Below are 15,785 nucleotides of genomic sequence, written 5' to 3'. Positions count from 1 at the left end.
AGCTCCGTCGTGCGCATGCGCCAGACGCGACGAGCGAAGGAAAGTCCTTCGCTCGTTGTGTCCAATCAAAGGGGGCGTGCTGTCAATGTTGATTGACAGCACGCCCCCTTTGGTGGGCGTGCCGGGGGCGTGCCTCCCTGACGGGGGCGTTCCCACGGGAACGCCTCCCGTCAGAAGCCGGCCCACTGACATCACTAGTGATGTCAGTGGGAGTGATTTTGGCTCTGATAGAGCCAAAATCACTCCGGAGCTTGCGGTTGAAAACCTCAACCGCAGGCTCCGGCTCGCAAATTCGATGGTCGCGATGGTCTCGACCATCGCGACCATCACAATGCACGCTCGTATAGCCTGTGGGTGGTGTGGGTGGTCACAAGATGACGTCATCGGAGGCTCGCTTTTGGCGGAATCCGAGGCGTTTGTTCACTGGTGATCTGATGTATTTAGGTAAGCCATTTTTAAATGTTTCTTGTATCCTGACGAAAATGCATCAAGCATTGAAACGTTGATCCACTTACTGGCGTTGAAGTTTTATTGAGTCGTCGCGAGTGCCGCCTATGCACGATTGTGTGTTTATAATAAACTTTATATATATATATATATATATATATACACACACACACACACACACACACATATATATACGCACACACACAAACACATTTATGTGTACATACATATATACAAACACACAGACATATATACACACACATATGTACCTGTGTACTACCCACCTAATTTAACACACGTGTGTGTGTGTGTGTAATATATTCATACATATATACATAGAGGCCAGACATTACACTGACCTGTGGAGAGATTCTGGACATGCTGAGGCCTGGGCTGCTTTCCTTCCTGAGCTAGGACACACACAGCTTAGGAAGTTAGGAGTAGGACAGCACAGGGGGGCAGAGCTTCAGATGACTAGTGGGCTGAGCTTTGGCGGGCCAGGTGTTGGCGGGGCTTCGGGGAGATGAGAATGGGCTAAACTGCGGGCGGCCAGGAGGTGAATGAGCTGGGCAGTGAGCTGGGCTGTTGGTGGTGACAGGTAAAAAAATAAATAAATGTTTTTCCTGTCTGCACTGCAGTGGGCCTATTTTCAATGTAGCTCCACCCGCCCCATTGTTAATCCGGCCCTGCCTGCATCGACACGCCCCAGCATGCTTTGCCAGATTGATGACAGACGATAGCTAGCAGGATATGGAACAACAACAAACATGTCCCTCTACATTAATTAGGTCCTGGCCACAGGCTGGGTAAGGTTCAGTACTGGAACTGCAATTTATTCAAAATTACTTTCTTAGCTGCCACATGGAAAATATTGTTTAATGACATAATAATGTGATTGAAGGATATGACTGACACAATGTCTGAGATGTCAGCCTCTTCATGCCTGGATGCAATATTTAGATGCAGATGAAATACAGCATTCTATTACACTTTCTTTTACACAAGGATTTTATGTTAAAAAAAGGCAAATTGAGTAACCTAAGCATAAACAAATTTAACAATATTAAAGATGCTCAACAATTTAAAAAGAAGAAAAATAGTTTCTCTATATATAATGGGAAAGCTAGATTATTTGTTACCTAGCAGTTCTCCGGATTGAGCAGAAAACAAGGGCCCTCCACTAGAGCCTCCATGTACAGCACAGGATGTCTGTAACATAACTGGGACATTACCCACAGAAATCACTGCTGATAGGACACCAGACGTCACAGAAGGACCACAGCTTTCTCCAAAGGCGCCAAATCCAACAATGATAACATCATCTCCTGTGAAACGCCAAACACATGAGTGAGACTTACAGGGCTATAGATGTGCAATATTATACAATAAATGTGGCTCCACTCTTCATATTTATGGAATACAGACACCTGATGGAGCATGATGACCAAAACGAAAAATACACTTTCCAAAGTTCCACAATTAGAGGCATATATATATATATATATATATATATATATATATATATATATATACATACATACATACATACATACACACACACACACACTAGGGTAGTTCAATAAGTAAGGTAACAAGACCTCTCACGTGTGTAATGTTCTCATTCTAATTTCCCACCAGGCCAGAGCAGGTAGACCACTGCTTCCCCTCACGGCCATTAGACTGCGTCTCATATCAGTCATACTGTCCCAGCATCAGTAGTAAGATGGCGGGGCTGGCGGAAACATGGTCAAATACTGAGGTGCATAGTGTGATCAGATTTATGCATCTAAAGGGCACATCAACAGCTGAAACTCATCGCCAACTTGTTGAGGTGTCTGGTAATAACGTCATGTCATGGAAACACTGCATTTAAAAATGGCAGGACAGACTTCAAGATGAGCAACGTTTTCCCGGCCATGCTTGTCCACCACAGATGTCAATTTGTGCTGCATTGAAGGTCTGATTCAGGAGGACAGACGCATTTTAGTGATATTGCTGATGAACTGAACATCTCAGTGGGTAGTGTGCACAACATCATTCATGAGCAACTGGGGTACAGGAAAAAGTGAACACGCTGGGTACCGAAGCAGCTCACAGAAGTTCACAAAACCAATAGGATGGGATTGTGTCTGGTGCACTTGATATGGTACCATGAGAAGGGAGTGCAGTTCCTGCAGTGTACTGTTACAGAAAATGAAACAGGGGAACATCACGTGACTCTGAAGACTAAGCAAGCATCCATGACATGGAAACACACATCATCCCCACATTCAAAGAAATTTGAAACAACTCCATCAGCTAAAAAGAAGGTCATGGTGACCGTGTTTTGAGACCATAAGGAGTGTTTTTAGTTGATTTCCTCACAAAGGGAGATACTGTGAAGGCTGCCCGCTATTGTGATACATTGAGCCGGTTGCAGAGGGCAATTAGTCGAAAACGAACTGGGGTGCTGCCAGGCGTCGCATAGCTGCACGATAATGACAGGCTGCACTCAGCCAACTTCACTTGTGAGTTGTTACGGCACTACTATTGGGAGGTACTGGACCATCCTCCCTACATCCCTGACCTGGCACTGAGTGATTTCCATCTCTTTGAACCATTGATGAAAGTAGCTGGGTGGCAGGCGATTTGCAACCTATGGTAAAGTTCAGGAAGCCGTCATGTCCTGGCTTCAGTCATTTGACACTGAGTTCTTCTATGCCGGGATAGATGCCTCGGTGTACTGTTGGAACAGATGCTTAAACAAGTATGGGGACTATGTGGAAATATATATATATATATATATATATATATATACATACATACACACACACACACACATGTATACAAAGTATATGTACGAGTTGAATAGATTTATGCAATTAAATTGTTACCTTATTTATTGAACCAACCTCATATATATCCATTTTACTTTGCCATTGGCAGTTGAGGATGTGATGGGTTTTACAAAACGATTACAGCATTATGTATATGAAAGGACATGTTTGGAAATATTCATTAATATTTTCCAGAACATTAGAACTCTACGAAGTGTGAGACCGAACATAATTACATGATAGAGTAATAAAGTGTTTATCAGCCCCTTCATTCCTGGATGCAATCTATAGAAGCAGCTGTGCCCTAGTAGCTTCTCTCCTGACGCCACACAGCAAATTAATATTACCACTATAGCAATGCCCTATAGTCAGAAGGCTATTTAACCTTAGAGAAGAGCTTCAGTTGTTGTTGTGACCTCTGTAGTATTCCTGCTAAAAGAAAAATAAGCTCAAGTTCAATGTTGTCATGGAGACCAGCCAGAGCATCTTCTACACTGTGAATGCCATGTAATGAGGTTTGGTAGTTGTTTTGCTTTAAATATCCAATCCTTATTATAATATACCACTTTAATACCTATGATCCATTGCATTATTCAATGGTATGTAATCTGAAAATGTCAATATTTGTAAAACCGTATTTTAGCCATAATTACAGATGTGCCCACATACATCTATCCTCCATGTGCTACAAGTCGTGCCACACATGAAGCGGGAGCTCAATGTGACTCAGTAGCGCAGAGCGTCTTTTTGTGCATCTTTTTACCTTCAAATGTGTCTTATTTGCACAACGATGAGAATAGATAGCACAGGCAGCTTCTGCTGATTAAAATTATATGCAGCATGCCTATGTTCTCTATGTACATAGCAGTCTGTGCACAGGGGACACAGTGACATTGGTGTGAGTGGTGGGTGAATAGGATAGGCTACATAGTCTGTGCACAGGGCACACAGTGATATGGGTGTGAGTGGTGGGTGAATAGGATAGGCTACATAGTCTGTGCACAGGGCACACAGTGATATGGGTGTGAGTGGTGGGTGAATAGGATAGGCTACATAGCAGTCTGTGCACAGGGCACACAGTGACATTGGTGTGAGTGGTGGGTGAATAGGATAGGCTACATAGCAGTCTGTGCACAGGGCACACAGTGACATTAGTGTGAGTGGTGGGTGAATAGGATAGGCTACATAGCAGTCTGTGCACAGGGCACACAGTGACATTGGTGTGAGTGGTGGGTGAATAGGATAGGCTGCATAGCAGTCTATGCACAGGGCACACAGTGACATTGGTGTGAGTGGTGGGTGAATAGGAGAGGCTACATGGCAGTCTGTGCATAGGGCACACGGTGACATTGGTGTGAGTGGTGGGTGAATAGGATAGGCTACATAGCAGTCTGTGCACAGGGCACACAGTGACATTGGTGTGAGTGGTGGGTGAATAGGATAGGCTACATAGCAGTCTGTGCACAGGGCACACAGTGACATTGGTGTGAGTGGTGGGTGAATAGGATAGGCTACATAGCAGTCTGTGCACAGGGCACACAGTGACATTGGTGTGAGTGGTGGGTGAATAGGATAGGCTGCATAGCAATCTGTGCACAGGGCACACAGTGACATTGGTGTGAGTGGTGGGTGAATAGGATCAGCTACATAGCAGCCTGTGCACAGGGCACACAGTGACATTGGTGTGAGTGGTGGATGAATAGGATAGGCTACATAGCAGTCTGTGCACAGGGCACACAGTGACATTGGTGTGAGTGGTGGGTGAAGGCGCTGCTGCCACCAGTTTGTATAGCGCTGCTGGTCATGTGTACCACTTCCGTGAAAGGGCCCCTATGCAAAGCAATACAACTAGAACTCAAATAAAAAAAAAAAATTGTGTTGGCAGAAGAGATTTCATCGTGGGCAAAACCACGGACAACAACCAGTATGTACATGTGGTGGGATGCTTCCACCCCTTCATTACCTAAAAGAAGCTGCTGGACTAAAGGTAATGAAGTAAATTTTTCTTACAGCAGCAAGTGCAATACACGCTGTCCTGTACAATAGAGCTGCACGGAAGCACTGGAGTCTGACAGCACTGAAAACACACAGGGCTGCATGTACTAAGACTCCACTTCAATTAATGAAGCTACTGCCTCGCCTGTTATCGGTGAGAAGCAGGAGTGGCTACCACACCGTCAGGATGTGGCCTGGGATATGCCGCTACTCACCTCTGCGCCCCGGCGTCTGGGGCTTAGGTGTTCATTCGCTGGGAGTGGAGGTGAGTGGTGGCTTAGTATTCTCCCCGGGGTCTGCTAGGGCTTCCGTGCGTGCATCCTGGGTTCCTGTGGTGGAAAAGCATGGGTGCAGCCATGTTGATCCATATCACCTGACTGGTCTCTCCCAATGGTAGTCCTGCGGTCACTCAGCTGATCCAATGACCAGCTACCTAAGGGTATTTAGCCTGACTCCAGGAACAGGAAGCTGCTGTTCAACTTCACTTCTCCAGTGACTGGAGTCGCTCCTAGCTTTATTCTGTTTATTACCAGTAATTCTTCCAGTGTTTCCCAGGATCAGACTCCTCCAGTGATTCTCCAATACTTGTCTCTGTGCTGGAACTCCAGCACTAATCACTGTCTAATTATCCTGTGTATGTGTCAGCACCTGTCTCTGTGTTGAGACACCTGTTTAACTATTTCAGCACTAATCAGCATCTACTCTCCTGTGTATATGTCAGCGCCTGGCTCTGTGCTGAAACTCCAGTTTTACCTGAAGTTTTGCTTCAGCTAATCCTCTTGAGTTTACCCAGCTCTGGCTCCATTACCAAGTTTCCTGTGTCTCCTCCTGTACCATTCCCAAGCACTAGTTTAAGTTCTCTGCGTCTGGATTCACGAAGCACCTTCCATTATTCCTACAATTGTTTCTACAGTGTATCAAGGAGCTCATTCAGACCCGCTCGCTAGATGCATTCACTCGCTCCCAACATATGCAAATCCAGCACACGCCCAGCAAGGCATTCGATTGTACTCCAAGGCATTAGCAAGCCCACTATGTCTTGGTGTGCGATCACTTTGTGTATGCAGACTCCCACCAGCCAGTCTTAAAACGCCCACTTGCGCACGTCATCTCCTGGAAGTGCATGAAAACATTGAAACATCGAGCACCAGCGGATGTGCTCGCAGCGCTTGAGGTAGACTATACCATGCCGCAAGCACTGCGATTACTTCAGTGTGAAATACAACCAGGTAACATGTACTATGACTTGCCTGTTAATTATGCACGCCTCTGAAATGGCTTTGAAACGCTCAGGCACACCTGCATTAGTACCTTCACTCCCCTGTTTCTAGTGACCTGCCCGTTACCACCCACAAAAGGCCTCTCCTGTCACTTATTCAATTGGACTGTCTATGCTGGGCAAGCGATTGCTTCCCGATCTGTCGCAGTGGTTCGCGCATGCACATTGGAAAAATTGCAAAATCGGCCAGCTATGAGCGATCGCTTCCTAGCAAGCGGGTCTGAATCAGCTCCCAAGTTCACTCACCTGCGACTGAGTTCCCTGCAGTTATTGTCCTCCGTGATTGTCTCTTCAGTGTATCAAGTTCACTCACCTGCGTCTGAGTTCCCTGCACAGTTAATTGTGTTCCCTGTCTGGATCTACAATACACCTGTGTCTACATTCCCTGTGTTTCTCAGAGCAAGTCTGCATCTGGATCTCCAGTACTTCTCAGTGCACCCCTCTGTCTACATTCCCTGTGCTTCTCAGAGCAAGCCTGCGTCTGACTCATCTCCAGTAAACATCTAATTTCTGTATTTCTCAGTGTCAATACATTTCTAGGGTTACCAGTGTTAACTAATTGTAGTATAGTTTCCGGTTTTCCTGCCACTCCCAGGTACCTGTCCAGAGGGAAAGGTATATTTCCCCTTCAGATATTGTACCTGGAAGTGACGTGAACTGAGGGCGAAAGTGCAGTTTCCTGCCCACACAGTTCACCCAAAAAAGAAAGTTGGCCCCTCGCGGACACGCTTCGCTCACCACGTTTCGGGCTCGCCACATGATTATATTCCCCCTCTGTGCCCACTTGGATGGTAGGGAATGACATTGGACACTGGCTGATGACGTCAGGGTCGATCTACGGAAGGGGATCTAGCGGCTTGCCTGTGTAGAGGGCTGCGACCTGTTCACTTGGTGCAGCGAAACCAAAAATCCCAACTGGAGGGGTCACTGGTGAAGACCACCAAGTGGGTTAGACTCCGTGCCTCTGGGCAGGTCTAGCCAAACCTGGGTTTGGCTGCAATACGAAGACTTAGTAACTGTCACTCATCTACGGGTCTATTTACTAAGCCTTGGATGGATATAAAGTAAACGGAGGTAAAGTACCAGCCAATCAGCTCCTAACTGCCATTTCACAGGCTTTGTTTGAAAAATGACAGTTAGGAGCTGGTTGGCTGGCACCTTATCTCCGTCGACTTTATCCCCATTCAAGGCTTAGTAAATAGACCCCCTACTTGTTCCCTAGCCACCCTAACCTCCTGGCTTTATGTCCTCATCCGAGGAATTTCCCGTGACAGATCGTGACACTCATGTTTTACTAAGAAAGGTCCTGCCGAACACGGTGAACAAAAAGTCACCCCCTCGGCGGTGACTGCACAGACACATACTAGTATGGAGTGTGTGGTCTCTCACTTCTGCTCTCCAACGAGTCCCGAGCAGCACTGCAGTTCCGTTTTTTGTAAAAGCTTTATTGACAAGCGGCCAAACTAACAAGAGCTCCCTTTCTGCTTCTCCGGTGTGTAGAAGCAGATATCTAGATATGATGAAGCCTCCACTGGAGAAGACAGCTGATGCTAAGTGACCTCGCCTCTTAGTAACACCTGGATCACTTAGGGCTAAGTGACACAGATGCAGAGCGATATTCTAGCCTGCTATTACTGCTAGCAGTCAGAAGACAGAGAAAATCCTTTAGTACATTTCAAGAAGCGATATGTACAGTATAGGGATTTTCTGCCTTTTGTGTTTAGCCCCCTTTTCTCCACTTAGACTCCAGAGTGTCATGTGTCCATTCTTGGACAACACCTTTAAAAACAGGCTGCACCATATTAAAAGGTGACTCTCGCTTCCCAGGCCTTTTTTACATAAAATATTTTGGTATGTACAGCTGCGCTACAAGCCTGCTGGCACCTGAGCGGGACCTGCTTGGGGATGAGGTAGGGATGGACTCCCTTCAAATATTGAGTCCAAAAAACGCACTATTACGGTACTACCCAAGTGCGAACCTTCATATACTGTATCTGTTAACCTTGTGCATGCATGAATATTGTATCTGTTAACCTTGTACATGCATGAATATTGTTTTAAATGCAGTGCATTTGGAAAAAAATATATATTTTTATCTTATGGTACACAATAATTATAATTTTTTTTACATAGTTCCTGAAAAAAATGAGAAGGGGTAGGTATGAGAACACATGGCGTGCTATACTAACACTGAAATGCAGAAAACTGCAATTTTCGGACGTTTGAATGCACCCACCATACAGTATGTATCAAGTTCCAGAAAGCAACACTTCCAAAGCTTGTACCAGATAGGCAAGGTCATGTATAGATGGTGTTGCCTAATAGAAGTCTATTGTATGAGCTTTTTTTCACAGCATTCCCAAAGGGGGATCCAACAAGATCCCTCCCAGTCTCCCCCCCAGTGTTGTCTTTCAGTCACACCATTGCCTCCCCCGAGTCATATCTCAGCACACCATCACCTCCCCCCTGCATTGTCTCTCAGCACACCATTGCTTCCCTCTTGCGTTGTCTTTCAGCACACCATCACCTCCCCCCTGCGTCGTCTCTCAGCCACACCTTCGCCCCTCCCCCTGCATCAACTCTCAGCACACCATTGCCTCCCCCCTGCATCACCTCCCCCCTGCGTTGTCTCTCAGCACACCATCACCTTCCCCTGCGTTGTCTCTCAGCGACACCATCACCTCCCCTCCCCCCAAAAAAATGTAATACTCACCTGGCTGCTCCGGAGCTGAGAGAGAACCAAGGAAGGACTCTGTCACCCTGCTGCTCTCAAGATGCCTGGGAGGGTCTGTGCGCTTCTGCTGCAGCTCCCCCTACAGTCAGCACCAGCTGGCACAGTTGCCTGCTCATTACATCGTGCACAATGGTGGCGGTGTGGGTATGATGCCCTGGCAGGCTGCGCCTCCCTTTGCTGGGCCTGCCACAGCACCCAGGGCACGTGCCCCTCTCGACCCCCCCTAGTTACGCCACTGCCCTGGCCTCATCCCTCCCAGAAAAAAATGGGGGCCAAATGTCCCCGTTTCCGAGAACGGTGACCAGCCACACCCCTCAAACACTGCCACATGTCAATCATGCTGCAGCTTGGGGGCGTCTGTGACCATAATAGCAGGATCCATTCTGCAAATGCGCATCGGAGACGGAGATGTACATTCATCTCTGAATCAGGCCCATAGTCTGTTATAAGGATACAGGCTTGCCACGATAATATGAAACCTTTTTTTCTCTTCTTTATGGCACACTAAGCTTACGAGGTGGAAGAGTCTATAGTGTGCGTGTTCAGAAGACTTTAGCAATAAGAATGCATGGCTGACTTTATGCTGCCCTTGACAACTATAAACAGTAGCTGGGCATCAAACACATTAGTCAGCAGCCAAGTTACAAGAATGGGACATAACATTTACCAATAGACTTTAACAAAAAAAGCACCCATTAATAAGGGAGGTCATGTAAAAATGGTAACATACCTGCACTGTAGCCAGAAGCCAAAACTGGTTCAGAAACACCAGGAACGGGTTCATCAAGTTCGACAACGGCAATGTCATAAGGAGAAGATTCGGAAGTAGAAAACACCACTCGACCTGTGACTGTCTGAAACCTGGACAAAATGAATAAAAATGGAAAATCACTAATTATTCACTTACACAGGACCATCATCAAAGCATTTACTCTTATGGCTGAGTTGGGAGAAACACTGATGTAGAAGAGATAGCATTTCTGTTGAATACCGCCCTTGTAACTTGTTAGAAAGATCATCATTATAATTTTATTCAATAAAAGAAATTGTAAAAAAGAAATACTTTAAAATGTGTAAAAAGTCCTCTGATCAACCAGCTTCATCAGCTTTCAAGATTTGAATAGTGTGCACATTTAACTATAACTAATTCTTTAATGTATATTGCACGTCAAGATTGTCCTTTCAGTCAGTGGGGTAGATTTACTAAAGATAGATGTATTTAAAATGGCAATAGAAACCAATGGTTTCCTCGATCCTCAGGTGCTGGGGTCAGGGCATAGGTGAAATCCAACATGTTGGATTTGCCTGGTTTGCCGATCCTGACCAAAACATGGGATCAGCAAACCGGGGATTTCTAACATGAAGAATTTAACAGATTCCCCGACGGATTGGCAAACATCAGTGGCCGCCGGTCGCCATTTCCAATCAGCAGTTCCAGTCAAATCGGGGAAACAGCTGGCAAATGTATGGGGCACTTTAAGCAAGCCTGGTTTAGCATTGGCTATTATTGTGGTTGTAAAAGTATCGATCAAAGCCGCCGATGATCAGCAGCTTTGGGAAACTGCTCATTATTAAATCGAAATACCGACAATGAAAGGCCGAATGGTGAAGTTCCCGGCTAGAGGTAGTAAGTAGCCTAACCCTCCCCTCTCCCCCCCCTAACACTAATTCTCCCTTAGAGGTGCCTAACCCTAACCTCCCCTGGGGGGTACCTAACCTTAACCTCCCCCCGATGGTGCCTAACCCTAACCCCCCCTTCCTGCACCCTAAACCTCCTGTGGGGGGGGGTGTTGAACCATAACCTCCCCACGGGGGTGCCTAACCCTTACCACCCCTTTCCCTAGCCTAACCCTCCCCGGGGGTGCCTAAGCGCGCATACTTACCACTGTCCGGACATTCAGGCTTCCAATGGTCGGGATGCCGACGCCGGTGTCCTGATGTCCTTCGGGCTATTGGCATCGGCATTATGGCGGGCGGCGGAATTTCGACTGTCGGCATCCCATCCGCCAGCATATCAACTGCATCCCATTAAATCTACCCCTTTGTTTAGTGAACAAATTATTTTCCCAGTAATTGTATACCTTCCAGTTTCCTGCCAGCATCTACTACAATAAAATTAATAAGTATAAGGTGTTTAAAGACTATAATTATACCCAATCAACCAATGAACATTGGCAATGCTTCAAAAAATATTCTCTCGTCTATCCAGAAAGCTGCACGTTGGAAAATGTACAGCTATACATATTTATTAGTGCTCCTTCGTTATACCACCACTCCCTTTATAATGCCAATGTTGCTTACTGTCTGCAATATTCTCTCTCTACATTCAATTGTAGTAAGTGTGTATATATGTTTCTCTATAACCTTACCAAAAACTAGATGACCTTTAATGACGGATGGCATTATTTATTTGAACTCATGAGAATGTCATATATTCATTTCACTCAGCATACATGCTGCGATACTGCAGCTGGTATTAGGCAATTAACTTAATATCAGTGATCATAGCTCGGAAAAGACTCATGATACTCAATGGGGCTTTAAAAGTATGATAATTGTTGTGCATGTCCGTAAATTAGGTCGGAAGATGACCAAAGATTGCACAGCCTGTGAATGTGGACATATTCTGGCCATGCTAACAGTCCTCAACGATGCTGAAGTGATCCAATTGGCCTAAGGGACCAAACCTTATCTACTTTTCCGATCTACATGTATGACCGAACTTGTAATTACTTCTGTTGCCCTACACGTATCCTGGTCCATCATTATTTATAACTTAGGTAGGTCTTTATTTATTACCAGTTATTTTTATAGCGCACACATATTCCACAGCGCTTTACAGAAAATATTGGCCATTCACACCAGTCCCTGCCCCAGAGGTGCATACAGTCTATATTCCCTATCACATGTACAAGCACACACTTACACACTAGGGTTAGAGATCTTTTTTGTCACAAGCAAATTAACTGACTAGTACATTGTTGGAGTGTGCAAGCACAAGGACTATTTTCAAACTCCACAGAGGTAGGGCTGTGGTGGGGATCAAACCCATGACCTTAGTGATGTGAGGCAGTATGTATAAATGTTAGTGCTTCCAGGCCACTTTAGGCCATTAGTTGGTCTGTGGGAGTAATGAAATTATAGGAACCTACCCCCCCCCCTCCAAAAAAAAAGCAGGAATCTGTTATGCAAACAAGCATATTATTTACTTGGCATCAACAAACGAAGTGCCGTGGCTTATTTATCCTCCACTGGCACCCTCCAGGGGTTACCTGATGCATTGGGTGCCCACCTAACAAAGTAAAGATATATATATAAGGTTTACAGTTAGCGTTTACAAAGTGTTGCGGTTACCCTCTGTCCTAGTATGCCCATGGCAAATACCACTTAAACAAAACAACAATGTGCAATACCTACCTTTTATAGGTATGGTGTTGTCCGCATGTAACTCTAGGACACTGGATCTTCACAAGTACTTTGGATAAATCTCTAACCACGTGTCGGCATGTCAATACCACTTTTTGGTTCAACAAAGCTCCAGAACCCCAGGCTCGGCCTGAGTCCACTAAAACAGCTGCTGCCAACAAATGCCCAGCTGGTCCAGGACCTCTCTGAAGAATAGGTAGAACCTTGTTTTCAAAATGTAAATTTGCCAATTTATTTTTTACAGCAATGCCTGCCTTGTGAGCAGCCTTAGTGATGTTCTCAAAGACATGGCTAATAGAGCAAGCCAATGTCAACCCTACCCACTCATTTGTCTTCCAGCAGAGGGGTGCCACTATAATGCCCACCAAATGCAATACACCTTGTTCAAACAAAAATATGCCCCCTCCTTCTGAGCCTGGCAAACAACGGGCATCAGTGAGCAGCACAACATTTCTGTCTCCTGCTGTGTTACTTAGGACACCTTTGCTAATACTATTCAGAAAGATGTCTGGGTAAAAAGATCCAAATGGAGATCCGCAAGCGAACACTGTACTTCCTTTTACCAGCATGGAAGAGTCCATGATATCCATTTTATGAAACTTCTTGGTCAGTGAACTTTGTAGGTTCAAAACAGCAAACCAATGAAGGTAAGCAAGGTCCTTCTGAAACTCTCCATACTCCTTCTTCTCTTCTTCACTAGAGAAGACCCATCCATCTTCTTTCCTGAACAGTTTGGAAAATGCCATTTGGAATTGCGGACACGGTAAAAGCATAAGAAGCTGGGCCTGGAGTTGATATCGTTCACTTTGCGGACTTGATATGGGAACATTTTCAAGTTCAGGTCTGAAGTCCAGAACCTCATTGCAAATGCCAGCGCCATACTTTATGTTTACCTTTGGTGCTGCTAATGGGCATTCAACCTGAATGAGTAAATCTGGCTGAAAGTCATCAGCGGAAAGAACAGCATGATCCGAGGCAGCAAAATTACTGCCAGTTTTTTTCAAAAAAGGAAAAAATATGGCTCCCTGGCAAATCACAATGCCCAAATTCCGATCTACAATCACGCCACTGCAACTCCACTGCCCATCGCATTCAGCTTTAGGGGTAGTCTGATGAGGGGGCACATTCCCACTTTCCACAGTACTAGCATTTGTGTTTTTTTGCCCTGGAGATATCAGTTGTGCCTGGGAGGTGGTAACAACACAACCACTAAACTCTGCATGCACCAGCGGTGAATTAATCATGGCAATGGGGAAATTAGCAGTATTCAATATGTAAAACTAGCATTTAGAAATACTACTGCAATCTGAAGATGAAGCAGCAACAAACTGCAGAAATAATCTCTTTATTTCCTTTCTCAGCGCTAGCACAATAATGCGGCTACATTACAGGAAATGTGCTTGCCATTGCATACATATCTATTTAGTGATGTCCTCCTCACGTTCTAATCTGCATTTCTAGACGACCACTTCAATACAGAGATTGCAGCATTATAGTAACCAATCAGCACAATAAGCAGCTACAGTATGCATTGCAAGTGTGTGTGTACAAAGTCCAGCACTGACAGCACCAGCAGGAAGCAGTCACTGCACGGATGCCCTGCTCTTTGATTGGCTATGTCTCACACTCCATTATCGGCTGCGTCATTGCGGCTTCATTCATTGGCTGCATGGAGTGACATGACTTCGGGACATTCAGTCTCCCGTCCCGCCCTAAAGGGCCATATAGTCAATGATGACTCTGAAACGGACTGTAGTGCACATTGCACAACATATATAATACAGGGCTTGGGTAAAAAAGGGAACGGGCCGAGCTTGGACCGGCTCCCTACAGCGACCTCTGCTGCTGAGGAGCTGTGTGAGCTCGTACCCGTCTGTGACTGCTGTGACCAGGCAGGGAGAGATTACAGCCTCCCCGTATGATGCTCCTGCAGATTCCGGGCTGAGAAGAAAAAGGTGCCACACACCCATCCATGGCTGCCCTCGATGGGCGTTTTAGCTGGAACCATCGATGGGTAGAATTAGAAACTATGCAATTATCTACCATTGATTATTCCTGCTATCAAATAGCCGCATACTGGGCCTGATTCAGAGACGTACGCTAACTTGATGGTTAGCGCACATCTCCAATGGTGGGAGGACCGCACATGTAAAGCCCTCCGTCTGCAAGTTCGCTTGCAGAGCGTCACAGCCACGGCCTGATTGACAGGCTGCAGCGTTTAGGAGGCGGAGCAGGGGCGTTCCTGGGCAGCATTCCCAGAACGGGGGTGTCATCCCCGTTTTCCTGGAGGAACGAGGCCAGGGTCTGCGTGGGTGCAACCAGACTTCCTGTCCTCGGAAACTGCCAGGACTCGGTCAGCTACTGCAGCCTGGCCGATGGGACATTGGCCCTGATTCAGAGCCGGATGCTCTGACCAGAGCGCTCGCTCTGAATCAGGGCCCACCTCCATTAATATGGAGCGTCCTCCTGGACGCTCGTATAGCTGTGGGTCACCACCCACAGCATATACGAGCGTGCAGGATGATGGTCTTTGCCATCGCGACCATCGAAACTGCGAGCAAAAGCCTGCGGTTGGGTTTTTCAACCGCAAGGCCAGGAGTGATTTTGGCTCTATCAAGAGCCAAAATCACTCCCACTGACATCACTAGTGATGTCAGTGGGGCCGGCTTCAGACGGTAGGCGTTCCTTCCTACGTCTGGCAGGCACGCCCACCAAAGGGGGCGTGCTGTCAGTCATCATCGACAGCACGCCCCCTTTGATGAGACACTCCGAGCGAAGGAAAGTCCTTCGCTCATCGGGTCTCGCGCATGCGCACGACGGAGCTCCCTCCGTCGTGCGCATGCACAGTGGGGACCATCGACCCACTTGCGAGCGGACAGCCGCTCGCGAGTGGGTCTGAAAGAGGGCCATTATTCCAATGGTGATCCCAGGCTGCGACCTAGGTCACAGTGCTGCGATCACGCAGATGCAGCTAGGAGGTGTCTGACACCTCCTTCTGCATTTGCATTTTAAATGGACGGAATTGCACAGCCGCTCGTGTGTGGATGTGCAATTCTGTCCATCTCTGAATCAGGCCCACTGCGCGGAA

At 46.4% G+C, this 15,785-nt stretch overlaps 1 protein-coding gene across 1 annotated transcript in view; it reads right to left on the bottom strand.

The window, feature by feature from the left end:
- The window catches only part of TYSND1 (trypsin like peroxisomal matrix peptidase 1), a 41,916-nt gene extending 27,153 nt beyond the window's left edge, over positions 1 to 14,763 (bottom strand). Inside the window, exons 1-3 of the mRNA XM_088475724.1 lie at positions 12,689 to 14,763; positions 10,002 to 10,132; positions 1,587 to 1,772 (exon numbers count right to left, since the gene is read on the bottom strand). Of these exons, the coding sequence (XP_088331850.1) occupies positions 1,587 to 1,772; positions 10,002 to 10,132; positions 12,689 to 13,941 (1,570 nt within the window). The 5' untranslated portion in view covers positions 13,942 to 14,763. The remainder of the gene's footprint in view (positions 1 to 1,586; positions 1,773 to 10,001; positions 10,133 to 12,688) is intronic.
- Positions 14,764 to 15,785: the final 1,022 nt, after the last annotated feature.

This window comes from Taudactylus pleione, unplaced genomic scaffold, assembly GCF_031769625.1.
Source record: "Taudactylus pleione unplaced genomic scaffold, aTauple2 ptg000016l, whole genome shotgun sequence".
Lineage (NCBI taxonomy): Eukaryota > Metazoa > Chordata > Amphibia > Anura > Myobatrachidae > Taudactylus > Taudactylus pleione.
This window is presented reverse-complemented; position numbering and strand designations above follow the sequence as displayed.